This window comes from Amblyraja radiata, chromosome 5 (assembly GCF_010909765.2).
Source record: "Amblyraja radiata isolate CabotCenter1 chromosome 5, sAmbRad1.1.pri, whole genome shotgun sequence".
Classification (NCBI taxonomy): Eukaryota; Metazoa; Chordata; class Chondrichthyes; order Rajiformes; family Rajidae; genus Amblyraja; species Amblyraja radiata.
In genome coordinates, this window is record NC_045960.1 from 23,440,825 (window position 1) to 23,468,122 (window position 27,298).

Consider the following 27,298-nt stretch of genomic DNA (forward strand, 5'->3'; position numbering starts at 1 on the left):
TGAGGGAGGGATTGGGGGAGGGGAGGAGGAGAGAGGAAAGAAGAGGGAGGGTGAAGAGGAGGGGGAGAGAGAGCTAGGGATGAGGGGAAATGAGGTGCACCTGTGCAGTTGGGGGCTATGGGTGAGTGGTGGAATATTACGCTGGGGGACCAAGCCTCCTGTGTGACAACGACCCAACGGGTCCCATTTAGTCTAGTGTCTTATGGAAGCTCTGCCCAATATTTATATTGGAGAATTATCTGATTATTTTGCATTGTTTCTCTATCCAGGCGGAAAGTATGGCAATACATTTTAACATAGTACAACTTAATGTGATATTTTAAATAATATGTTCCAGAAGCAAATATATTGGATTCTTAGATTTAGTGTCTCAGCAGTCATTTTGTTAAAATTAAAAGGTACACAAAAATGCTGGGGAAACTCAGCGGGTGCAGCAGCATCTATGGAGTGAAGGAGATGTTAAAATTAGAACTGGAAGAAAGGAAGCCACATAAATCTGCCTTTGTTGATTGTATGATCTCATTCATGAATTATTGAACAGAATTATTGGAATGTTGCCATCTTTTTGTTATTTCTTCCAATGTTCTCTTTCTATTCTCTGACATTTCATCCATTGAGAGGGGGCAGCCACTTCTGAACTGAGAAGTGGACATAATCTAAAGGAGTTCTATCAAATTCCTGGTTCAATGTGAATCTGATTAAGAAATAGGAAGAGAACGCTTCCGTGACCTCATTCTGATGAATAATAGTTGTTTTTTAGAGTGTGTTAAGTGTAACAGGACCAAAAGAATGGCATGTTCGGCATAGACATAAAGGGCATGTTATTTGTGTTGAACTGTTTTATGTTCCGTGAGCGAGCTTGAAAGGTAGAATCAGCAAAAGGCTTCGTACAGTCTTCACCCAACAGGCATGAACATTTCCAGCAGCCTGTCACTGATGTGCTGAACTGAATTGCCTCTCATAAATTTTTGAATTGAAATATGTGCTGCTATCCTTGGTCCTCTATAATGAAAAGAAAACTGAGTCAGGATCAACAGTGTTCTTCCCTTTGGAAACTACAACGTAAATAACGATGGAGAATTTCTTATTTTAAGCATATTTGAGTATAGGAGCAGGGAGGTTCTACTGCAGTTGTACAGGGTATTGGTGAGATCACACCTGGAGTATTGTGTACAGTTTTGGTCTCCAAATCTGAGGAAAGACATTCTTGCCATAGAGGGAGTACAGAGAAGGTTCACCAGACTGATTCCTGGGATGTCAGGACTTTCATATGAAGAAAGACTGGATAGACTCGGTTTGTACTCGCTAGAATTTAGAAGATTGAGGGGGGATCTTATAGAAACTTACAAAATTCTTAAGGGGTTGGACAGGCTAGATGCAGGAAGATTGTTCCCGATGTTGGGGAAGTCCAGGACAAGGGGTCACAGTTTAAGGATAAAGGGGAAATCCTTTACAATACAATACAATTCAATTTATTGTCATTTGGACCCCTTGAGGTCCAAACGAAATGTCGTTTCTGCAGCCATACATTACAAACAAATAGACCCAAGACACAACATAATTTACATAAACATCCATCACATTGCTATGATGGAAGGCCAAAAAAACTTATCTCTCCACTGCACTCTCCCCCCCGATGTCAGAGTCAAAGTCAAAGTCAAAGCCCCCGGCGGGCGATGGCGATTGTCCCGTGGCCATTAAAGCCACGCCGGGTGATGCAAGGTCGCACACCGGGTCTTGATGTTAGAGCCCCCGGCGCGCGCTCACAGTCCCGCAGCCATTCCAAGCCGCGCGGGGCGGTGCTATAAAGCCCCGCTCAGGTGCTCTTCAACCCCGCAACTCGGGCGGGAGAAGTCGCCGTTGCGGAAGCCCTGAAAAGCGGTCTCCCTCCAGGGACCCGCGGGCTCCCGGTGCCGCCCGCCAAACCCGCAGTTGCAGCCTCCGAATCTCCGGGGGTCGGGTCGCAGCAGCGTCCACCACCGCTCCACCCGCTCTGGACTCGGCCAGCTCCGCGACGGTGAGGTGAGTAGTCGGCACCACAGCTCCCGGTGTTCCTGTTGGAGGCCGCTCCTCGTTGCAGCCCCAACGACAACGGAGACCCGACAAAGAAAAGGTCGGGTCTCCCGTGCAGGGAGAGATTTAAAAGTTACCCCCTCCCCCCCCACACCACCCCCACCCCCCCACACACATACCCCAACAAAAATAACAAAAACTACATAAAAACATAAGACATAAAATAATAAAAACGCAGACGGACTGCAGAGGCCGCTGCTGACGAGAGTCGCGCCGCCCACCGTATCGCCCACTTTAGGATCGAGATGAGAAAAACATTTTTCACACAGAGAGTGGTGAATCTCTGGAATTCTCTGCCACAGAAGGTAGTTGAGGGCAGTTCATTGGCTATATTTAAGAGGGAGTTAGATGTGGCCCTTGTGGCTAAAGGGATCAGGGGGTATGGAGAGAAGGCAGGTACAGGATACTGAGTTGGATGATCAGCCATGATCATATTGAATGGTGGTGCAGGCTCGAAGGGCCGAATGGCCTACTCCTGCACCTATTTTCTATGTTTCTATGTTTCTATTTGTAACTATTGCACCTGTTGATGGCCAGAATATGAAGAGTTGCCTACAATTTAAACCCTTCCATTGTTATAACAGAAATGATAGAAAATTGAACAAGAGATGGGCAGAATTGCATTTTTCTTAAAAATTAAATAGGGAGACCGTTTATTGATATAATTTGATTATTTACCTTCTGGCATTTTTACTGATGAAATTCAGTGCAATTATGTGTCATTTCACCAGACTAGTAAATCAAAGATTGAAAATCAAATAACTGCAGGTGCCAGAAATCAGAAATAAGAATCATTGCCGAAGATATTCAGTAGGTCAGACATAATAGTTTAATGTCAAAGGCTTTTCATCAGAACTGGAGAAATGATCTGACACTTTTTCAGTTCTAATGAAAGGTAATTGGACTGCAACGTTAACTCTATTTCCCCCTCCACATATGTCACCTTGACCTGTTGAGTATTTCTGCCATTTGTTGTTTTTAGTTTCTAGTAATCCAAATGGGGATAAATTCAGGGGAACCAAGTTTAAATGTCACAATAGAAGTTACCGTATGTAAGCTATTTTAAATCCCTCAACTTCATCTGGGGAATCAGGCTCCATCTTTAGCATCACAGGTGAAGAAATGCTGAAGCTTTGGAGAGTATTCAGCATGGAATGTTTTGCCAGATTTAATAGCAACGATGTGGGAGTTCAGTAATATGAAGCAGAGACCACTTTCTTTAGACAAGGGATTAAAAGTAGATTTACTTGAAAGTTCAAAATGCCATTGAGACAGGGAGAGAACTATGAAATTGAAAAATGATGCTAGCCTTGATTAAACCAAGCATGGTCTTCAAATTTATGATGGAGATACCAGAGCAGATGTAAAAAGATTTACCAGGAACTCCAAAAGCATAAAAAGAGAAGGCTTGCGATGGTCCAGTGGAAATCTTTGAACCTAGACCATGTTTTACTATAATATTTTTCCATTTGTGCAGAACAGCCACACTACTGGCTAGTAATTTAACATTGCCACAATAAATGAAATAGGAATTTCAGAGTAAACTTATTTTCCCAGTGAAGGGGAAGCAGAGTGATGCATCAAGTAGAGCTATTATTTCAAAGGTTTCAAAGGGTTTTTTATTGTCACGTGTACCAATTAAGGCACAGTGTTATGCGAATTACCATACAGCCATACCAAAAAAAGCAACAAGACACACAACTACATAAAAGTTAACATAAACATCCACCACAGTGGATTCCCCACTGTGATGGAAGGCAATGAAGTCTAATCTTTTTTCCTCATTTTTCTCTCCCGCATCGGGGCTCGGTCGAAGCTCCTGCGGCTTGGAGTTCCCGATATCGGTCTCTAACCAGAGACCACGAGCTCCACGATGTTAAAGTCTGCAGGCACCTGCGGTAGAGCTCAGAGGTCTAGGGATCGCGGGCTCTGTGGTGTTAAGTCTGCAGGCACCCGCGGTGGAGCTCTCGAAATCGGTCTCCAGCAAAGGCTGCCAACTCCTTGATGTTAGGCTGCAGTGTGGCCGGAGATACGATACTGAGAAAAAATCATATCTCCGTCGAGGTAAGAGATTTGAAAAAGTTTCCCCCAACCCCCTCCCCCACCCCCCACATAAATCAAGCTAAAGAACACTAAAAACATACATTTAACACATACTAAAAAGACAACGAAGAAAGGGACAGACAGACTGTTGGCGAGGCAGCCATTGCTGGTGCCACCAGAGACCATATTAAAACCTGCCCTTGGGTGCTGCCTATATAAAGTTTGCGCATTTTCACTGTGACTGTGTGGATTTACCCCAGACATAGAGCTTTCTTCCCAAATCCCAAAGATGTGTAGGTTTGGAGATTACTTTGGCCAATGCAAATTGCCTCTAATATGTAGTTTAGTAGTAGAATCTTGGATAAGTTGAAAAAAGGGCAGGTAAATATGTTTTTAAAGAATTAATGTAGGATTAGAGTAAATGGATGATTAGTGCGGACTTGGGTGGTCTGAAGGGTTTGTTTCTGCCCATGACTCCATGACACTCCCAGTGAGTGGCAGAGGTGAAGGATAGAAATGTATTTAAGAGGATGCTGGGTCAGCATAGCAGGGAATAAAAAGCAGGGATGACAGTTAACTGAAGGAAGTCTGTGAGTTTGGACTTGCTATTGCAGAGTAGAGTGTTTCAGAGTAGAATGACCAATGTTAGATATTAGGTAAAATGAGAAGTGTCTTTGGGAGGAGTTTTGTTAATCTGCGCCGGTAGATTTATGGTAATTGGAGAAAGAGCTGAGAAAAGATATTTAAAAGATGTAATAAAGCTGAGGAGAATTGTTTATGTAAAGCAAGTTTCTTTGATATGCACTTCACTGCTTGAAATGAAAGGTGAATTAGATGCATACTTGATGCATACCAGGATACATATATATTTGGGAGGGGAGGGGGAGAGCAAGGCTGTGAAATTAATTGGATAGTTCTTTTATTGATCCTATGGGCCAAATCGCTTCATAATAGTCTTTTGGTTGTGTAATTTTCATCAGGTATTATTGCATTTAAAATATGAAATATACTTACATGTACAAGTATTCTTTTATTTTATAACATAGACATTTGAAGTTTAACAGAAAATTCTGGATTAGGTTAATATTTCTCATATTTTTTACAAATTTCTGTGTGGTGGAAAGTATCTTGTTCATACCTGAGATCTGCCAGAGCTAATCCAAAATTGGCTCGGTAATAGTACGCAGAGGGTAATGTGGGAATGTTGCTTTTCTGATTGTTCATCTGTGACCATTGGTGTAACATAAAGATTGGAGCAGGGACCGTTGGTAATTGTGGTGACAAGATAGTTAATGTCGGTGGTATGATGAGTAAGTTTGCAGATAATATGAGAATTTGTTTACAAATACACAGGACTGGATGTTAAAAGTCCAAAGTGCCAAATATCAATTTATTCCCGATGGTGATGGGAGCCTTCTGCACTCACCTATGCTCCTCCGATGTTGAGAAAGGCTAGGCGGACACGTCATTGGGGTTATCCAGTGGGCACCTACTTTCATCGACGTTTCGCTGATTGAACCCATGACGTCTCCAGTCGGCTCAGCGGTGCATTCTGGCATCCCAGAACCACCCCCCTCTGCATCTGTCTAGTCGGTTATTTGGGAGATGTTTCTTTGATGACCTGGCGTTGGGCTTGTCCGCTGATCCCCAGGTCCTTCATCAGTCTTAAGGTAGATGTTGCCACAAATCCTCGACATCCAACCTCTACCAGGCAGATCTTAGCTCTCCAGCCCGGTAGAAGTTGGATGTGAGAATTGGTGGTGTTGAAGATAGCAAGGAAAGTTGTCCAAGGCCACAGCATGTTATATATTCTCTGTAAAGCTGGGAAGAACAATGTCTGATGAAGTATGTGTTTAATCTAGAGATACTGTGGTAAAGTTTCACAAGGATGAAGCCTGGAGCCGAGGAGAGTCTGGAAATGCTTTCCTTGGAATGAAGGAGGCTGAGGGTGCTGATAATTAATCGTATAAAGAGCTATGAAATCCTGATAAGGTTGATGATCAGCCTTTTTCCACCAGTAGGGGAGCCTAAAACTGGAGGGCATAGATTTCAGGGATGGGAAAATTTTTAAAGGGAACCTAAAGGGGCACGTTTTTCACACGGAGTGGTAAGCATATGGAATGAGCAGCCAGTGATAGATGAGGGTATAATTACGTACTGGTGATATCCCTTCAGTTCTTTGACTTACCACCTTTAGATAGACCAAATCTCACAAGCATATAGAATGTAAAGGATCACTGCTGCCTGGCACACAATGGATTTTGTGCCTAGTTTTGAATCTTCAAACACCCTTGTACTCAGTTGCTAAAGGCGAACCCAGTTAACAGAAAGCATTAGTGAAATACATCTTTGGTATCTGTATTTTCAGAGGGTGGCTTCTGAGGTGTGGGAAGTGTTTTAGTTTAGATTCATACCGGCAAAGGACAGATATTGTACTGTGGGCTAAAAACAAAGGGTTGGAGTAACTTAGCGGGTCAGGTAGCATCTGTGGAGGGAATGGACAGACAACGTTTTGGGTCATGACTTCTTTTCAGACTAATTGTAGTAATGTCGTCTGTCCACTCAAGATCCCAGCATCTGCAATCTCTTATCTCTATTGTACAGTGGGAATAAGTGGAAGAGAAAGATTATGTTTCAGTATAATGCCTATTCTCTTGTATGCTTCAGCAAATGTGTAGAAACATAGGAAATAGGTGCAGGAGTAGGCCATTCGGCCCTTACAGTCAGCATCGCCATTCAATATGATCATGGCTGATCATCCTAAATCAGTACCCCATTCCTGCTTTCTCCCCATATCTCTTGATTCTGTCAGAGGGTGGAGGCAGGTTCTCTGGAGTCAGGGGATATGGGGAGAAGGCAGGAACGGGATACTGATTGGGGATGATCAGGCATGATCACATTGAATGGCGGTGCTGGCTCGAAGGGCCGAATGGCCTACTCCTGCACTTATTGTCTATTGTCTATTGTCTATTCCATTAGCCGTAAGAGCTAAATCTAACTCTCTTTTGAATAGTTCGAGTGAATTGGCCTCCACTGCCTTCTGTGGCAGAGAAATCCACAGATTCGCAACTCTCTGGGTGAAAAACTTTTTCCTCATCTCAATCCTAAATGGTCTACCCCTTATTCTTAAACTGTGACCCCCTGGTTCTGGACTCCCCCAACATGGGGATCATTTTTTCTGCATCTAGCCAGTCCAATCCCTTAAGAATTGTATATGTTTCTATAAGATACCCTCTCATCCTTCTAAATTCCAGTGAATATAAACTCAGTCGATCCATTCTTTCATCATATGTCAGTCCCGCCATCCTGGTGAACTTACGCTGCACTCCCTCAATAGCAAGAATGTCCTTTCTCAAATTAGGAGACCAAAACTGCACACAATACTCCAGGAGTGGTCTCACCAGGGCCCTGTACAACTACAGTAGGAACTCCTTGCTCCTATACTGAAATCCTCTTGCAATGAAGGCCAACTTGCCATTCGCTTTCTTCACTGCCTGCTGTACCTGCATGCTTACTTTCAGTGACTGATGTACAAGGCCACCTAGGTCTCATTACACCTCCCCTTTTCCTAATCTGACACCATTCAGATAATAATTTGCCTTCTTGTTCTTCAATGTAAATTAAATGGATTAGGTAGGGGCACTGGCAGCGCCTGTCGGCAGCGTGTCCGTCTTTTTTCAACTTTTTTAATTTTTTTAGTATGTTTAAAAGTGTGTTTTTAATGTTTCTTTGTGTGTTATGTGTGGGGGGTGGTGTGGGGGGGTAAGGGGGAAACCGTTTCGGCCGCCTCTTCCATGGAGAGGCGACTTTTTCAGGCCGCCTCCCCCGTGGCCTAACAGCATGGATCGGCGCCGACTTTCCCGGAGACGCGCCCGGAGCTTCAGCGGCGGGCGCAGCGTGGACTCTCGGCGCGGAGCGGGTGAGACCTCGCTGGAGGGGAGCGCTCCGTTACGCTGGCCCGCGGCAGCCGGCAGCCTGAAGCAGCGGTCTGCAGAACTCCAGCTGGTGCGGCGTCTACAGCCCGGGATCTCACGTTGGGGACCCGGGTGGAAGAAGCTTCCACCGCCGGCCCGCGGCCATCTTCTACCGCGGGCGCGGTATGGACTTAACATCACCCCAGGAGGGGAGCTTCGACCGCTGGCCCTGCAGACTGCGGTGCTTCCGGCGGCGGCACGGCAGGTACTTTAAAACTTTGACCGCCGGCCTGCGGCCTACACCAGCCTGAAGCCGCGGTCTCTGGTTGGGAAGAGCCGATCCTGGACTCACCTTGACTTTGACTTTGTCCCTTACCATCTGGACGCCCGCAGCAACGGCTGTGGAGGGTGGTGGTCCCGACCACGGGGGAAAATGGAGGAGGACTGGCCAAGCTCTGTGCCTTCCACCACAGTGATGAATGCTGTGGTGGATGTTTGTGTAAAATTTTTATTGTGGTTGTGTTCTTTATTATTGTACCGCTGCTGGCAACCCAAATACCACCGACCTTGGTTGTGTGTCAATTAAATTATTTCAAATTAAATTATTTCAAAATTATTAGATTCTCATCCAGAGCAGGTGTACAAGAGGGATTTTTTTAAAAATTTCAAAATAATCTTTATTCAGGTAATAAATGTATACGTGAACCGTGCGAAAAATTCATCCGACATTTTCGGAGGCTATACAAATTGTTCAATAGTCTTGGTGCTTGTTGGTGAGTTCTGGCGATGTTGCATTTTGCCAGACAAGCTGGGCAGTCTGCTCTGGGAACCACGCCACCGGATCCATCGAGTCCTTTCCCCTTCCGTGCTGACCACTGCCCAATGGACATGTGGTCAAAGGTGTTGGTCCGGAATAACCTTTCCACAAATGACAGATGGGGCGGCAATGTCCAGCTGACAGGCACATTGCGTGGCATCTGCGCCAGGCCCATCCATCACAACACCGGGGACAGGTAGAACCTCAGCAGGTAGTGACTCTTGGTGCCCACGTGCCTTGGCTCTACACTCCGCCTGATGCAGCCACACACGAAGGTGGCCATCAGGGTGAGGGCGACGTTGGGCACGCATTTACCCTGTTGTCTGCTGACTTGTACATTGTGGCCCGTCGCACCCGGTAAATAGGGTCAAAAATAAAAAGGAAGCATATGTAAAGTTAGGAAGATAAAATCTGACAGGACCTTTGAGGAATATAAAGAAAACAGGAAAGAACTCAAGCAAGGAATAAGGAGATCCAGAAGGAACCACTAAATGTCATTGGCAAGTTTGGTTAAAGAGAATTCCAAGGCATTCAGTTCAGTTTAGTTTATTGTCATGCATATGGAGTTACAGTGAAATACTTTTGTTACATGATTTTATACATATCATTAAACTCAAGCAAAACTAAGGTGAGGGTTGGACCATGATTTGTCACCTATCCTCACTGATTGTGGACTGTTGGTCAGGAAGTCGAGAATTCATTTGCAGAGGGGAGTGCTGACTCCAAATTCCATGACTGTAGATGGCCTTGGTTGTGATAATGGTATTAAAAGCAGACAATAGGAGTTGATTGAATAGGAGTCTGAAGGGCCTGTCCCATGAGCATGCGGCAAGCGCGACCAAACCGGAAGCGAGGGGCCGCGCGGAGGTCGAGTGATTCCCATACAGGGCATGTCCCACCAGCATGCGACTGCATGCGGCAAGCGCGACCAAACCCGAAGTGGGGGCCGCGTGGAGGTCGAGTGATCCCCTACGAGTTGACGTGAAGTTCGAGCGAAGTTCGCTGCGTATGGCGTCGAGACTCTGCGTATGCCTGTCGAGGCGGTGTGTACGGTCTCAGGCCGTTGCCACGTGGAATTTTTGGACAGTGTCAGTTTTTCGGTGCCCCGCGCAATGTCGGGACCAGCTCCGCACAACTCCATACGGCTCTGGTGATCGAAGTGGGACCGGCCCCGTGAGGCCGTACGATTCAAGCGACCATGTTAGGTCGCGCTTGTCGCATGTAGTCGCATGCTCGTGGGACAGGCCCTTGATGTAGGTGTCCTTCTTATCCATGCATTCCAGGGATTGAGTGTAGGGCCAGAGATGGCATCAGCCGTGGACCTGTTGTGACAGTAGACAAACTGCAATGCATCAAGGCTGAGTGGTAGACTGGAGTAAATATATGCCATGACCAGTCACTGCCTCGGAAAAGCAGTCAACATAATTGAGGACTGCTCACACTCTGATTAATCTGTTTTCTCCCCTCTCCCATTTGACAGAAGATACAACTTGAAAGCCTGCACCACTAGATTTAAGAAAAGCTTGTTCCCACTGTTATCAGCACCTCTCATAAACTGTGGGTGAATTTCCAGATTATCCATCTGTCTGGTTCTGGCCCTTGTATTTATTTTAACTGCACTTTCTCTGTAGTTGTAACACTATTCTGCATTCAGTTTATTTTCCCTTTTGCATTGCCTGATGTACTCATGTATATGATTTACCTGGGTGACGTGCATTTATAGAATTGGAGAATTGTAAGATTAATGTTGGATATGATATATTTTGCTTGGGAATTTTTAGATCATGAAAAGGCTGGTGTTGGGTGTCTGGAAGACCATTAAGGTGGATAGGTCCCCAGAGCCTGACAGATCTCTCCCAGTTTATTGAGAGAGGCAAGAGAGGTGATTGCAAGGGGCCTTGATATAGATCTCTGTGATGTTCCAGAGGGCTGGAACGTTGCCAATGTCGTTCCCTTGTTTAAGAAGAGATAATCCAGGAAATTAGTGGCAGGTCAGCTTCACATCTGGTGGAGGGAAGTTTTGGAAATGATTCTTATAGATAGAATGATTAGAGGGAACTGCAGATGCTGGAAAATCGAAGGTAGACAAACATGCTGGAGAAATGTTGTCTACCTTCGATTTGCCAGCATCTGGAGTTCCTTCTTAAACATATTGTTTACTCCACTGCAAAATCTCCTCAAGGTATGCCTATTTTGAAGACATTCTCCTCCTCCCGCTCAGTTTCTCCAGCATTTTTGTCTACTTTATGGATAGAATGTACTCCCATTTGGAAGAGAGTGGGCTAATTGGGGACAGTCAACATTGGTTTTATATGGAGCAGGTCATGTCTTACACACTGGTTTGTGTTTCTTGAAAAGTTGATGAAGGTGATTAATGAGGGTAGGGGGTGGATGGTGCCTACAAGGCATTTGATAAAGTCCCTCATGGGGAGCTGATCCAGAAGATTAAGGATGCATGGACTCCATGGCAACTTGGTAGTTTGGATTACAAATGGACTTGCACATGGAAGATAGAGGTTAAAGGTGGAAGGTTGTGATTCTGGTTGGATATCTGTGATCAGTGATGTTCCACAAGCATCAGTGCTGGGACCTTTGATATTTATGATTATATAAAAATGACTTGGATATAAATGTAGATGGGATAGTTACAGCGTTTTCACACGTCAAAAGAATCGAGTGGTAAAGAAGGCTTTTGGTAAGTTTGCTTATTGTCAGCATATTGCCGGGAAGTCATGTTGCAAATTTATAAAACTTTGGTGAGGGTGCACTTGGAGTATTGTGTGTAGTGCCATCATTCGCCCCATTACAGGAAGGATATGGAGCATTTGGATTATGTGCGGAAGAGGTGTACTAGGATGCTGCGTAGTTTAGAGGGCACAACTAGCTGTATGGAGGGGCTGGTCAAACTGGGATTGTTTTCTCTGAAGTGTTGGGGATTCCAGGTCTTTCACAGGGGCTGGTTATGGCAGACATCAGAGAGCTCGTGACATTGTGGATGCTCTGGAGCTCCTGCTGTCTACAAAGACGCTTCCCAGTGACGTTTTCTTGAGAAGATGTTCGGGGAAGAGAAGGATCAAACTTGAGAGGTCAATGAAAAGAAGAGAGGGTGGGTAGGTTGCTTAGCTGCTGTCTTGACCAGATCTATCCGACCTGCAGACAAGCTGTTAGATGTGTTTAAGATGGGTGGGATATGGTGGCTCGGGACTCCAGAGGAAATCTAACAATACCTCTGCCATTGTATCAATACCATTATATTCCCAGTCCTCTTCCACAAAATGGCATGAATCCCTCAGGCATTTATCCAATTATAAATGTAAAGGTGAATAGCAGGCATAGTTATTAGAACTGTGCTTGATTGAGATTTCAAATTCCTCACATCCACTAATAATAGACTTTTATGGAAGTACCTTGAGTTTCGAACATCATTTGGATGAGTGGCCACATTCAAGCTCTCACCATGCAGTGTGTAGGGAGGATGGATGCCCATTTGATACTGATTTGAAGATGAAGAGAGATATTTTAGATAGACACAAAAAGCTGGAGTAACTTTCAGGTGGGATTTCGGGTCGAGTCCCTTCAGACGCGTTTAGATGCTGTTCAAGCTAAACTTGAAAGAGGCCTGGCAGAACTTTTATAAATACGTACAATTGCTAATTTGATTTATTTGGTGATTTGCTCATTACTTTGTTCATACAGTTGGGGGTCTATTGTGCTGGACTTGGTTTATAATCAAAAATGAAATATTATTTCTTCATGGCTAGTGTTGAAAATGTTTATAGAAGTATTCTTTAATAACAATTACTGTGAATCTTTTCATTCTCTTGATTAACGTTTGCCTCCTTTCTTTCTCTCCTGTTTTCCATTTCTCTTTGCTATGCTTCCTTGGATGCTGTCTGAAAGGAGGACAAAGTGGTTAGATTTCATGATTTTCTATTTTAATTTTTATTAATCTATTATTAACAAAGGAGTAATGTAAAATGTAACATTTGATTTGGTTCTTAAAGTGTTGAAGAAATATACCTGTTAGAATTTGTTGTTAATCTGATGTTGGGGGCCTATTGTGCTGGACTTTGCTTTAATTTTGTTTATTAATCAGAATAGGAATGTCATGCTAGGAAATGCAGTGCTTTGCCATTTCAGGCACCAACCAAGAATTTCCAGGTCAGGTGTAACCTAAACCTTTGGGAGGTATCCTTCTGCTCATTGATCAGCGCTATCTAAGCCCCATAGATAGAGCACCGGGCCCTGATTATTGAGACACCACCCACCTATGCAAGTTTGGGGCAGTCCTCTGAGATAGCACAGTATCATTAACCATTGCACCATCTGGTTCATTCTACATATTCTAACCATTTGCACTGACTCAGAGTCATACAGCATGGAAACGGGCCATTCGGTCCACCACATCAAAGGTTTCAAAGGTCTGTTATTGTCATGTGTACCAATTAAGGTATAGTGATATGCAAATCACACCTATCCATGCCTACCAGTGGATTCATCCTTTTTTATCCCTTCTTCCAGCACTAGGCCTATAGACGTCTATGCTTGGGTGATTCAAGTGCTTGTCCAGATGCTTCTTAACTGCTGTCAGTGACTGCATTTATCACTCTCATAGGCACTGCATTGCAGATACTCACCACACTCTGGATGAAAAAGATCCCCCTCAGATCTCCTTAAAATCTCTTAACTCTTACCCTAAATTTGTGTTTGCCCGTGTTCTCTGATTTTAGCTATCACTGACGTGGGGAAAGGTTTCTTGCAGTCCCCTCATATAATCTGCATTAAAAAAAAACAAACAATATAAATACTAGTGCTTCATACAGTTTCATTTATGATTATCGGGTATTGATAGAAATTACACCTCATTGTTTGGTTACTTAAATAGCTATTTTTATGTTAATTCTCAGGAACATAACTGTAGATCATTGAGAGGTAGAATGTTATTGTCATTTGCTGGTCCAAAAGTTTACATCATTAATAGGAAGTATATCATTCATATATTCTGGTCAGCTTGTATTTCCAGGGACTCGGAGTCTGCTCGGGGGGAGGATGAGCTGCTGGAGCAATTGCTAGTGGTGTCTGCTGTTGAATGGGCTGGGGCGATGAAAATAAATTGGAAAACAGATGACAGTACCTCTTTAAAAAGAGTCACAGATAGTAGCAGAAACATATATCCTGGAGAGGGAAAAGATCTAAGAAGTCCAATTGCTTAAATATACTTGTCTTATTATAACTTATGGTATTGACATGCAGTAAAACTCTGATAATCTGCTATCAACTATGTGGAAATCCCGCTGGCTCGCATCAGTTTCACCAGAAAACGCGTGTCACGCTCTCTGCCCATTCGCCAGGGCTCTAGTTTCTGTGACCTCTGTCCATTCAGCCAGGCCTCCGTTCCTTGTCTTCACATGAAGGCTCTGGTTCCCACATTCTCTTAAACTCACCTGGTTTTGTTGGTCATGTATCCTTTAAATTTGAGGCCCAAGAGACTGTAGATGCTGAAATCTGGAGTACAAAGCAAACTGCTGGAGGAACTCAGCCAGTCAGGCATAGTGTGAAAGCAAAGTGTTGCCGCTCTTTGTTCTGTTTTGAAAGATCTGCTACAATCATGATTGATTCCAAGGTTCTTTGAATTACGATCTGCCTGTCGGAAGAATAGTGATAGTTAAAGATCGATTGGATGGAAATGGTTCCAGGCTCCTGGCTTCAAGCACTGGGAAGCGTTTGCCCTCTGAGAGGAAGACGGGGCCTAATTAGCTTTCGAGAACAAGCACATGTTTTGGTTAGGAAGGAACTGCAGATGCTGGTTTAGACCAAAGCTAGAACCAGAATCAGCATCAGAATCAGAATCAGAATTTATTCGGCAAGTGTATTTTGCAACATACGAGGAATTTCACTGGCCAGGTCAGTCATACAATTAAAAGCAGCAGACTCAAAAACAAACTTTAACATGAACATCCACCACAGTGACTCCTACACATTCCTCACTGTGATGGGAAGGCGAAATAAAGTTAAAGTCCTTCCTTTTGTTCTTCCTCGGTCGGGGGCCTCGAGCCCTCCGTTGACGGGACGGTCTTGACTCCCGTAGTTGGCGGCATTCGGGCCCTCCGCGTAGATGCGTTCAGCTACTGCATCGGGGGGTTGTCAGCTCTCCTGTGCCGGCCGATCGAACCTCTCGTCGGGGCTGGTCGAACCTTCTGCGGCGTTGGAACTCCCGACTAGCCACTCCCGAGACTGCGAGCCCTTGATGATAAGTCCGCAGGCCGCGGTGGGAGCGATCCCAGGCAAGGGATCCGCTCCGATGTTAAATCCGCGCCCCGGGGTGGGGCTCACGACAGTCTGAGGAGGCCTCCAGCTCCAGCGATGGTAGGCCGCAGAGCCCGGAGAATGTGATCCGAAAAATTGATCACATCTCCGGGAAGTTAGGAACTTGAAAAAATGCTGGACAGGCAGCATCTCTGGAGAGAAGGAATGGGTGACGTTTCGGGTTGAGACCCTTCTTCAGACTAATGAGGGATAAGGGAAATGAGAGTTATAGATGATGATGTGGGGAGATAAAGAACAATGAATGAAAGATATGCAAAAAAGTAACGATGATAAAGGAAACAGGTTGTTGTTAGCTGTTTGTTGGGTGAAAACGGGAAGCTGGTGCGACTTTGGAGGAGACTAAGGACAGAAAGGTCTATGTGGGAATGGGAATACGATTAATAATCTATTTGAATGGTGCCAGGACAACATCTTGTCTCAAGGTAGCCTGAGGAGTTGATTGTTGACTTCATGAAGGAAAAGTCGAAGATCCATTAACCTGTCTTCATGGACAGAACATCAGTGGAGAGTTGACAACATCTATTTACGAGGTGTGCACATATCTGTCCTGTGCCCAGCACATTGTTGCAAATCACAAAGAAAGCTGATCCACGCCTCTACTTCCTAGGAAAATTGAGCAGATTTAGTCTGTCATCAAATACAGATCAGACTTTTACAGGTGTACGACAGAGAGCATACTGACCGATTGCATTACAGCATTCAGGTTCTTAAATCACATGTGCACAACACTAACCACAGCTACCATGATCTACTTTGGACTTTGTTTAGATTGCACTATGTGCTTCGGTCTGCACCAATGTGGCTTGGTTACCTAATATTATTGAATATTAATTTGTTGGATTACTAATTATTGTATTTTTGTTTGTTATTGCCTAAATGGGCCTGTAAAGCTCCATCAAGTAAGAATTCCATTCTTCCGTTGCAACTACAAATTTCAATTAAACTCTCTTGACTCCATTTAGTGCTTTGATTATCCCATTAAATGGTTTGGTAGTTTTGACATGATGGAGGTATCTTCAGCATAATGATAAAAACTTCCTAAAATTGTCATGGTCAGATATTTTTGTAACAAGTATATACAGTAGGTGAAGGGTTGATGGGACTTGGGAGATATACTGAAGCAGACACAGGAGATTGCAGATGCTGTAATCTGGAGCAACTAACAGTCTTAGAATTAGAATTAGAAGATTGACAATTAGAAGATTGAGAGGGGGATCTTATAGAAACTTACAAAATTCTTAAGGGGTTGCACAGGCTAGATGCAGGAAGATTGTTCTCGATGTTGGGGAAGTCCAGAACGAGGGGTCACAGATTAAGGATAAGGGGGAAATCTTTTAGGACCGAGATGAGAAAAACATTTTTCACCCAGAGAGTGGTGAATCTCTGGAATTCTCTGCCACAGAATGTAGTTGAGGCCAGTTCATTGGCTATATTTAAGAGGGAGTTAGATGTGGCCCTGAAGAGAAGGCAGGTATGGGATACTGAGTTGGATGATCAGCCATGATCATATTGAATGGCGGTGCAGGCTCGAAGGGTCGAATGGCCTACTCCTGCACCTATGTTTCTGCTAGAGCAGCAGATCTGTGAGGGTTAAGTGTTGGTCCTCAGATCTGTGAGAGGAAAGCACGTCCATGAACCTGTTCTGATGCATGGTTTTGACCCAAAATATCAATCATTCCTTTCCTGGTTCCTCCAGCAGATTGCTTGTTGCCACTGAATCATTGGCTGTTTGTGGAAGATCAAGGAATGCATAATCGTTGTGGGAACTTAGAATCATTTTGTCTGAAAGGGCTGATGGTACTGTTGAATCAAAAATACAACAGGATATGTTAATGGTTGGACATTGGATTTACAGATATAGAAGCAGCTAGAATAAGCAGGATGTACTGTCTCTGTCTCTGTTGAGGAAAAAGATTTGGGTGGAAAATGCAACTTCCCCAATGAGTAGAATTAACTAACTAGCAACATTTCAGTTAAACCTGGGTATGAATGTTTGTATTTCAACAAATGGAAAGGAAATGTCTGTGCATCTGGGTGGGGTGCAGGGAAAAGAGTGAGAAAAAAGTGGATGGAGGGGTTAGGTTCGTACCATTGAATTGTAAGCTACTAAAGCAGAATATGAGGTGCTATTCCTCCAATTTCCTCCACACTCTGGCATTGGAGGAGGCCAAGGACAGGAAGGTTGGTATGGGAAGCAGAGTTAAAATGGTTAGCAACTGGAAGATTGAGCAGGCTTAGACGCACTGAGCGCAAGTGTTTGGTGAAATGGTTGTTAGGTCTATGCCTGGTCTGGCCGATGTAAAGGAGGCCACATCGGGAGCACCAAATGCAGTGCAGGTTAGAAGAGGTGCACAGCAATCTCTGCCTCATCTGGAAGAACTGCTGGAGTTGCTGGGGCATTGAATTCTGCATAGGGGCTACCTCCTGAACCCATGCAGAACTTGTTGATTTCATCAATGTTACCACTAATTTCCATCCAGGCCTCAAATTCATTTGGGCAATCTCTGATACCCCTCTTCCCTTTCTCAATCTCTCTATCTCTATCACGGGAGAGCCTATAGACTGACATCGACTAAAAACTCTCTGACTCCCACAGTTATATGAACAGTTCCCCCTCCCACCATGCCTCCCCCAAAGATGTCATCCCCTACTTCCAATTTCTCCATCTCCCAACCTGCTACCAAGATGAGACTTTCCACTCCAGGACAGTTGAGATGTCCTCTTTCTTTAGTAAACGTGAATTCTCTCCCCCCCCCCTCCCCGACTCCCACTCCCACTCCACTCCCTGCTGTTATGGATAGATCCCTCATCTGTGTCCCGTAGTTCTGCTCTTGCTCATTCTCCCCCCAGAGGAACAAGGATAGTGTTCCCCAGATCCCTGTCTTTCACCCCATAAGCTTCTGCATCAACCACATCATTCTCCAACATTTCCACAGCAAGTATTCAAAGCGACGCCTCCACCAGCCACAACTTCCCATCTCCACTGCTTTGGCACTTTACTTAGAGGCCACTCCATTCACAACTCACTCATACCTTCCTGGTCCTGATGGTAGGTTCACAGGTCTGCAGTTAACAGGCGTTTCCATGCTACCCTGCCTGAAAATCTGCCATCTTCCAGTCATCTGGTACTCACTCACATGGCCAGAGCCCCAGATATGCCTCCCATTAAAGACTAAGATAAATCTCATCCCGCCTTGAGGATTTATCCACCTTTAAGCCTATTCAGACATTGAGTACCATTATATTTACGGAGCCTTGCACTAGAATTTCACCTTTCCCTTTGCTATCCAACAATGTAATCTGTTTCTGCTGTAAATACTGATAAAGGTATTAATTTAGGAGCTATAACTTCTGGCTTCTGGCTCCATACACAGCAGCAGTCTGGCTGTAAGGAAGATGGAGAAACGCTCCAGAGACAGGTTGTCAATGGATGAGGAAAAAATCTAGTGGAAAAAATGTGAGAAGGGCAGCGGGCAATTACAGTCCTCTGAGCCTAACGTAATTGATACAAAGGTTATTGGGAAAGGTCTTCTGAGGGACTGGATTAATCTACATTTAAAAAGGCGGGGACAGAGGAAGGATGTACTGACGTTGGAGAGGGTCTTGAGGAGGTTTACGAGGATGATCCCGGGATGATTGGATTCATGTATAAAGAGTGTTTGAAGGCTCTGTACTTGCTGACGTTTAGAAGGGTGAGGGGGGAATCTCAATGAAACCTATCAGATAATGAATGGTCTGGATAGAGTTGACATGTAAAGGATATTTCCAGTAATGGAAGAGTTTAGAACTAGAGGGCACAGCCTCAGAATAAAACAAACCTTCAAAATGGAGATGAGGAATAATTTCTTTAACAAGAGGTCGGTGAATCTGTGGAGTTCATTGCCACAGTGGCTGTGGAGGCCAAGACATTGGGTATTTTTATGATTTTGGGTATTGATAGGTTTTTGATTAGGATGAGTGTCAAAGGAGAATGGATTGATAGGAAAAAATAGATCAGCCATGTAGAATCAATGGGCTAATTCTGCTCCTATGTTTTATAGTCTTATAGATTGATTAAAAAAATTAGTAGTGCTTTGTTTTGGGAAGACCCTGTCTGATCAGTTTGATTGAATTTTTAAAGAGGTGATGACAGTGCAGCTGATGTTGTCCTCATGGACTTCAGTAATGTCTTCGATTATGTTCCAGTGAAACACAGAGCTAGTTGGCAGGATAACAAAAGAGTGAGACACAACATTGGCATGACAATGTAAGGGTGGTTGTGGAAGTTTTATGGTTGTGATTGGAAGCCTTCGACCAGTGGCGCACCTCAGGGAAGCTCAGTTGCTGACTATAAGGTAAGCAGAAACTGACAGATTCATTGTAAGGAAATCAAGGGAAACAAGTTAGTACAGGATAGTGGCACTGAGATGGAAGATCAGTCATGATCTTAAAAAATGGTGGTGCAAACATGGGAGGTTGAAGGGGCTACTCCTGGTTCTGTTTCTTATGATTTTATTGTCATAAGATTGGTGACAGAAGTGTGAAGTATGAATAATATTAAATTATAGATATGCATTTGTTGGCAGATGGGTTTTAGTGCTGCTTAAGTTGATGTTATCCTACATGCGAGGTCATTAAGGCTTCAGCAGCACTAGCACCCAGTCTCGGGGGTATAATTTCATTAATTCACCTTCCTGACCACTTTCTTCTGCTGCTTTTATTGTTGCCTACAAGATGTCTGGCCTGAGGCTTGTGATAGTTCTCCTCAGAAATTCATTCCTTTGACCAGTGTCTCAAGCAAAGAGAAATGGGAGGCCTACTCTAGTATTTGTGTAATTGTTTGTTCAAGCTACACATTGCCCCTCTAATGGGCCTGTCCCACTTAGGCAATTTTTTAGGCGACTGTCAGTGACTGGGACAATGGAGTTCACCGACCAGCACCAGCGACAACCTACGTCACCTGGCGACAACCTACGCTAACCTGTCGACAACCTACGACAGCACCTATGACAACCTACGTCAACCTATGACAGCCCAAATTGTCGCCACTGTCGCCGAAAAACTATCAACATGTTGAAAAATTTTAGGCACTCACCTAAAAAAATCGCCTATGTGGGACAGGCCCTGTTCTCCCCTTCATCTTGCCCCCAACACTCCGATCCCTCCCCATCTTTACAATGCTAGTCAGTGGGCATCTTCCCTTTAATACGAACAGTCATGTCATAAAGTGGTATCAGTGTATTTCATGTGGTGCAAGGGACACCTGATATGTCTGCACGAACGTGAGAAAGATAGTGCTTAGCATGCAAAATTGGGCAATGACAAAACCAAGAGAAGAAAGTGGTCAGGAAGACATATGCATGGATGAGAATCTGGTGGAATTATAATGAGACAGCCAGTGAGTTCCTATTAGCACACATGGTTGAATTCTTACCCATTGAGTCCAAGTGAAATAAACATTTAATTGCTACTTGAGTCTGTCATTGCTTCTTTATTAAAATTCAGTTTTGCTTTTGTAAAATCCTGAGAAACAAATTATTACACACATAACCTTCAACGATTGTTAGTCAACACACATCTCTTCCACTTCAAGTCATTAGGGGACAGTCCACAGTTAAAACAAAATGCCTGAAACATTTCTTAACTTGAAGCTTGGGATTTTTTCTCATTAACTATTTTATCATTGCTAGAACTAGTGTGAAGGGCTAAATAAATTATACTATGGAGGATGACCATATAGGGGTGGATAGCAGGCAGGAATGTCAGCTTTTGGACTCTGAAACTAAACATGTCTCTTCACTTTGAATACCAGAGCACAACATTCTGCCAATGTTCACAGTTTAGCAAAGTATATTTAAGCTGAACAGCAGCTAGTTGAGTTGCTATGTTTTGTGAAATATCTTTGGCAAGGAAACTACTTTGAAAAGCTAAAGGTGTTTTAATGTAAAGACACAATGAACTGTAGATGATGGAATCTTGATCAAAACACAACATACTGGAGGAACGCGAGTAGTCGGGCAACATCTGTGGAGCGAAATGGACAGGCAATGTTTTGGATCATGGCCCTTCTTAAGTCTGAAGTGGATCCTGCACAACTAACAAACAGCAGGGTATGAACTGTGTACAGTTCCCTGAGGGACAATCTATCTATCTATATACTATTAAAAGTCGTGTCTTGTTTCTATATGTGTGTGTGTGTATGTGATTGGGATTGTATCCACGCCAAAACAGTACAGGGGTAAAATGTTTGCAGAACCTTACTCAGCTTTTTCCCGTCATCGATCTTGTCAAGTTTCCTTCAGACTTGATGTTATATTTCACAAGTTATTGATATTTAAAGGTTTAAAAAAGCCAACTTGGAGAATAATAACTGACTGTGAGAGGGAGAGCCAGCCCACAATGACATCACAATGGGATCTCAGCTGCCAATCAACAAACTATGAGAGTTTTCTTACATTGTTGTAAGGAGAGGGACCTAGTGGGGGAGATTTAAAAGTTTTAAAGTTACATTTAAATGTTTACAAAACCCCACTTTGAGAAGGATTTCTTCAAATCTGCACTGGCAGTTACCAGCTATGATGTCCCAATGCCCTACCGGCTACAATGTTGCTATCCCAGAACACTGAGTCCTTCTCAGCAAATGTCCTTCAGGGAAAGAATCTGCTAGCCTAACCCAGCACAGCAAAGTTTAATGATTAGATTTGGATAACAAAGGGAAAGAATCTGCCAGACTAACACTGCACAGCAAAGTTTAATGATTAGATTTGGATAACAAAAGATGACCTTGTTCATGGCACCTAAATCACAGTAAATCTTAGTACATTTGCATTTTTTAAAAAGTTTAAAATGAGGGAGGGTGAAAAAATGAGCCGACCTGCACAGTTAGGGGCTATGGGTGAGTGGTGGAATATTACATTGGGAGAACGGGTTGCATTGGGGGAACGGGTGAGTGGTGGAATCTTACGTTGGGGAACGGGTTGCGTTGGGGGACCAGGCCTCCTGAGGGGACTATGGGTGAGTGGTGGAATATTGTGTTGGGGGAACGGGTGAGTGGTGGAAACAGGTTGCGTTGGGGAAACGGGTTCCGTTGGGGGAACGGGTGAGTGGTGGAAATGGGTTGCGTTGGGGGAACGGGTGAGTGGTGGATTATTGCGTTGGGGGAACGGGTGAGTGGTGGAAATGGGTTGCGTTGGGGAAACGGGTTGCATTGGGGGAGCGGGTGAGTGGTGGATTATTGCGTTGGGGGAATGGGTGAGTGGTGGATTATTGCGTTGGGGGAACGGGTGAGTGGTGGATTATTGCGTTGGGGGAACGGGGCCCAATGCATCCCACTTGGGCTATTTTATTTTAGTATAAACTAAAATCTCAATGTTGTGACGTCACCTGATGGTCAGACCACTTACGGTCGAACCCTCGTCAGTGGTTATGAGGACTGTCACGTGACATCATGGGTTAAGGGGAGTGTCCTAGTACTTAAGCAGATCTCACCTGGAGATCATGAGTCGACAGGTAGCTGAGCTCGAGGCAACACCCTCGCTCAGCTGCAGCAGCATTGACATATTAGAGGACCAAACGTCTATGTATTTCGAACCTATTATGTCTGAATAAAGCAACTGTTTATTCACCACGTTTGGTGCCACTACAATGTAATTAATGTAACAAAAATGTTTTACAAAGCAAAAGTGAAGTTTTGCAACCAACACTTCTGAAAGCTTCTTTGAATATGAGATATAGCAGCAAGCCATTTCTTTCAGACCTTCTCAATCTGTTATTCTCTCAAACTTCCAAGTGAAACATAAAAACTGTATGCTTAGTTATCTTTCATGATTTGTAAAGCAGCAAATTGCATATTGTTGCACTAGTTGGCTACGTATGGGATATACTCTTTATATTGGACTTTGTCAGATTGCTCAGTACTACACAACAGGTGGATTTTGACACCTGTTTGAAACAATTGTATTTGAATCTTGTAGCACTATAAACTCCTTCAGAGTTAGATATCTAAACAAACTAGTTTATTCGGTTTCTAATCCAGTCCGAGATGACGTCCTTGTTCACATTTTAGAAACAGACAACAAACTAATTGCAATCTCTAACCCATTAATTACCAACCAACATTCAGAGAGGGATCACTGCGGTGGGAGATTGCAACCTTCACGTGATCCGCCCTGTTTCGATGAATGCAATAAACCTGGCATGCACAATCAAATAAGATCTAATAGAACAAGTTGTCCAACAACTTTAGGCTGTGTACACCATATGCAAGAAGAAGAAGAAGAAGAAGAAGAAGAAGAAGAAGAAGAAGAAGAAGAAGAAGAAGAAGAAGAAGAAGAAGAAGAAGAAGAAGAAGAAGAAGAAGAAGAAGAAGAAGAAGAAGAAGAAGAAGAAGAAGAAGAAGAAGAAGAAGAAGAAGAAGAAGAGGGATCACTGGAGATGGCACAGAAAGAGTTCAAGGCCTTGACAAAATGTTGTTGCCTGCCGAGTCAGGAGCAGCAAGAGCATTTCTTATGAATCCACAAAACAACTGGCAAGAGATTGGTGGCCTAACTTCTGCCATTCACTGCCTGGCATGTTGTCCTCTGCTGCACCCTCCCTTTCTGACTATCTGTAAATTGAGCAGAAGCTAAAATGTATTTGTCCCTGAGAGTCATTGATCTGAATGATAACGATGAAAGCCAAGGATGAAATAAATCCGGGCTCTCTATTGTGCATTGCGAGTGTAAATTTCTCTGCCACTATTTTTCGTCACTAGCTAAATTTCTTCACTACCCACTACAGAACCAATTTTGATGTCTACCCATCACCACCAAGCCATTTTATTTACATGGGATCCCATGTGATGAACAGAGGGATCTTGGGGTGCAAGTCCATAGCTCCCTGAAAGTTACAACATAAATGGGTAGGATGGTAAAGAATGTATTTGCCGTGCATGCCTTCATTGGTTGGGGCATTGAATGCAGAAAGCAGAAAGTCATTTACAGATGTGTAACACTTTGGTTGGGTTGCATTTGTAGTGTTGTGCGAAGTTCTGGTTGCTGCACAATGAGAAGGATGTGGAGGCTTTGGCAAGGGTGCAGGGGGGTTGTTGGGATATTGCCTGCAGTGAAGTGCATTAGCTATGACAAATGAAGAGAGGTTCAACAGACTTGGGTTGTTTTTGCTGGATTCTGGTGTTCTGATAGAGGTGTGCAAATTCTGAGAGGCATAGCTGGAGTCGAGAGTCGTTTTATTTTCCTCAGGGTGGAAATATCAAATACTAGGGGACATAGGTTTAAGGTACGACGAGGAAAGTTTAAAGAAGATGAACGAGCCAATATTTGTTACACAGAGAGTGGTCAGTACCTGGAACCTGCTGCCAGGTGTGGTTATAAAAGCAGATACAAAAATAACATTTAAGAGGTATTTGGACAGCCGTGTGACAGGTTGGGAATAGAGGGATATGGACCGTATGTGGGTCGTTAGGATTAATTTAGATTGGCATCATAGTTCGTGTAGACATGGTGGGATGAAGGCCCTGTTCCTGTGCTGCACTGTTCTATGTTCTGAATATCAGTCACAAAATATCACTGTCAAATCAGATTATTGATTTATTCTTGTCATGTGTACTGAGATACAGTGAAAAACTATACGTTGCATACTATCCAGGTAAAGTTATTCCAAAGTGCCTATAACATATTCTGCTTTTTTATTTGGATTTGCTCCATCTGTAGCTCCTTTTACTCCAATTTCCCCTTAGAGCAGCTGGTCTGCGGAAGTGTGAATTCTCCAGTGGACAGCATGGATGATGCCACATCTCTGGCTCCTTATGTTGTCTGAAGCAGATGGTGAAACTGGTGGCTGAAAGTGCACTGAGTGAGCAGCACTTTGCCAACCCACGAACTCAGACCACGAGGGTACATTTTTCTAATAAAATGCCCATTCATTTCACCAATTATCAATGCATCCTGATGTATCATTGATCAATAGCAAATTGGAACAGAATTTGGCTAATAGGGGACAGGGTGAAAGTGGAAGATTGTTTTTGTGGTTAAAAGCCTGCTGGTGTACCACAGGGATTGGTGATGAGACCCTTACTATTTATTATATACAATTTGGTTATGAATGTAGAAGCTATAATTATTAAGTTTGCAGATCAGACAAAAGATGGTGATTTTGTTGATAGGAGGACAGTTGCAGGCTTCAAGGTGACATTGATTAGGTGGTAAGATAGGGCAAAATTAATGATAGGTGGAATTTATAGATAATAGGTGCAGGAGTAGGCCATTCGGCCCTTCGTGCCAGCACCACCATTCAATATGATCATGGCTGATCATCCACAATCAGTACCCCGTTCCTGCTTTCTCCCCATATCCCTTGACTCTGCTATCTTTAAGAATTCTATCTAACTCTCTCTTGAAAACATCCAGAGAACCTGCCTCCACCGCCCTCTGACGTAGAGAATTCCACAGACTCACCACTCTCTGTGCGAAAAAGTATTTCCTCATCTCCGTTCAAAATGGCTTAACCATTATTCTTAGATTGTGGCCCCTGGTTCTGGACTCCCCCAACATGGGGAACACGTTTCCTGCCTCTAGCGTGTCCAAACCTTTAATAATCTTATATGTTTCAATAAGATGCCCTCTCATCCTTCTAAATTCCAGAGTACACATGGCCAGCCGCTGCATTCTATCAATCTATGAAAGCCCCGCCATCCCGGGAATTAACCTTGTGAACTTACGCTGCACTCCTTCAATAGTAAGAATGTCCTTCTTCAAATTTGGAGACCAAAACTGCACACAATACTCCAGGTGCGGTCTCTCTAGGGCCCTGTACAACTGCAGAAGGACCTATTTGCTCCTATACTAAACTCGCCTTGCTATGAAGGCCAACATGCCATTCGCTTTCCTCACTGCCTGCTGTACCTGCATGCTTACTTTCAATTTATTTTAAATAAATGCAGGGGATGCACTTTGGGAGAAGGATAGGACATACACTTTGAATAGTAGGGCTCTGGGAAGCACTAACTAACTGAGGGACCTCAGTGTACAAGTCAAAAGATCCCAGAAGGTGGTATCACTGAGAGAGTGTTGAGGAAAGCGTAAAGGATACGTGCCTTCATCAGCCGGATCACTGAATATAAATTTAGAGGGATTAGATTACAACTTTATATAACATTGGTTATGCCACAGCTAGAGTGCCATCCACACTTCAAGAGCAATGTAATTGCAATGGAGATGCTGCAGAGGAGATTCACCACTCCTGGGATGGAGTGTTTCAGTTATGAGGAGAGACTGGGTTTGTTTATTTCCGAGTGGAGAAGTTTTGGGGAGGGGTGAGGGGATCCAATAGAGTGCACAAGATTATGGTGGCCTATGTTGTGATAACATTAGGGGAAATAAGGGGTGATCTTATTGAAGTGTATAAAATCAAGAGGGGAATAGATGTGGTGAATGCACAGAATCTTTTACTCAGGGTAGGGGAATCAAAAAGCAGAGGACATAGGTTTTTAGGTGAGAGGGCCAAGATTTAGTACGAACTTGAAGGGCAACCTTTTCACTCAGAGGGTAGTGGGTGTATGGAACGAGTTTCCAGAGGAGGTAGTTGTGCCAGGTACAATCACAGCAGTTAAACAACATTTGGACAGATACATGGATAGAGGTGTAAGTAAAGAGTAATGTAGTAAATAGTGGTTTAGTAGAAAGCTGGGTACACAGCCTTGTGGGGCACAGGGGATAGAGAATGAGCATGCAGGATATTTTGTTGCCTATCCTCCCTGGTTGCAATCTGCTGGTCAGGAAGATCCAGATGCTGTGGCCAAGGGAGGAGGGCTGGAGAGGTGGGTGTCCTGAGTCCTAGGCCCAGGAGTTTGGAGATGAGTTTGGTGGGATTGTGGTGTTGAAGGCAGAGCGAGAGTCAATAAATAAGAGCCTGCGCAAGGCATCCTTGTCCAAATGCTCCAGAGATGAGTGTGCAGGGCTGGGGAAGTGGCGACTTCCAAGACCTGTTGTGGTAGTTGGCTAGTTATGCTAGAACTGTATAATTAAAACATTAATTAGGCCACATTCAATACACAATATACTTATTTGTCAAGATCATTATGTTCATGAAACAAAGTTAATATGTTGCACATGGTACACTGCCTTCTAAAGAGTCATAGAACAACACA

The 27,298-nt window shown here is 43.8% G+C and overlaps 1 protein-coding gene across 13 annotated transcripts in view; it reads left to right on the forward strand.

The window, feature by feature from the left end:
• The window catches only part of LOC116973092 (regulating synaptic membrane exocytosis protein 1-like), a 408,478-nt gene that overhangs the window by 205,622 nt on the left and 175,558 nt on the right, over positions 1 to 27,298 (forward strand). For 12 of the 13 annotated variants that reach the window (XM_033020788.1, XM_033020775.1, XM_033020780.1 and 9 more), the window contains exon 4: positions 12,748 to 12,759. The exons of the other annotated variant lie outside the window; for it this stretch is intronic. In XM_033020788.1, the coding sequence (XP_032876679.1) occupies positions 12,748 to 12,759 (12 nt within the window). The remainder of the gene's footprint in view (positions 1 to 12,747; positions 12,760 to 27,298) is intronic. 13 annotated transcript variants of the gene reach the window in all.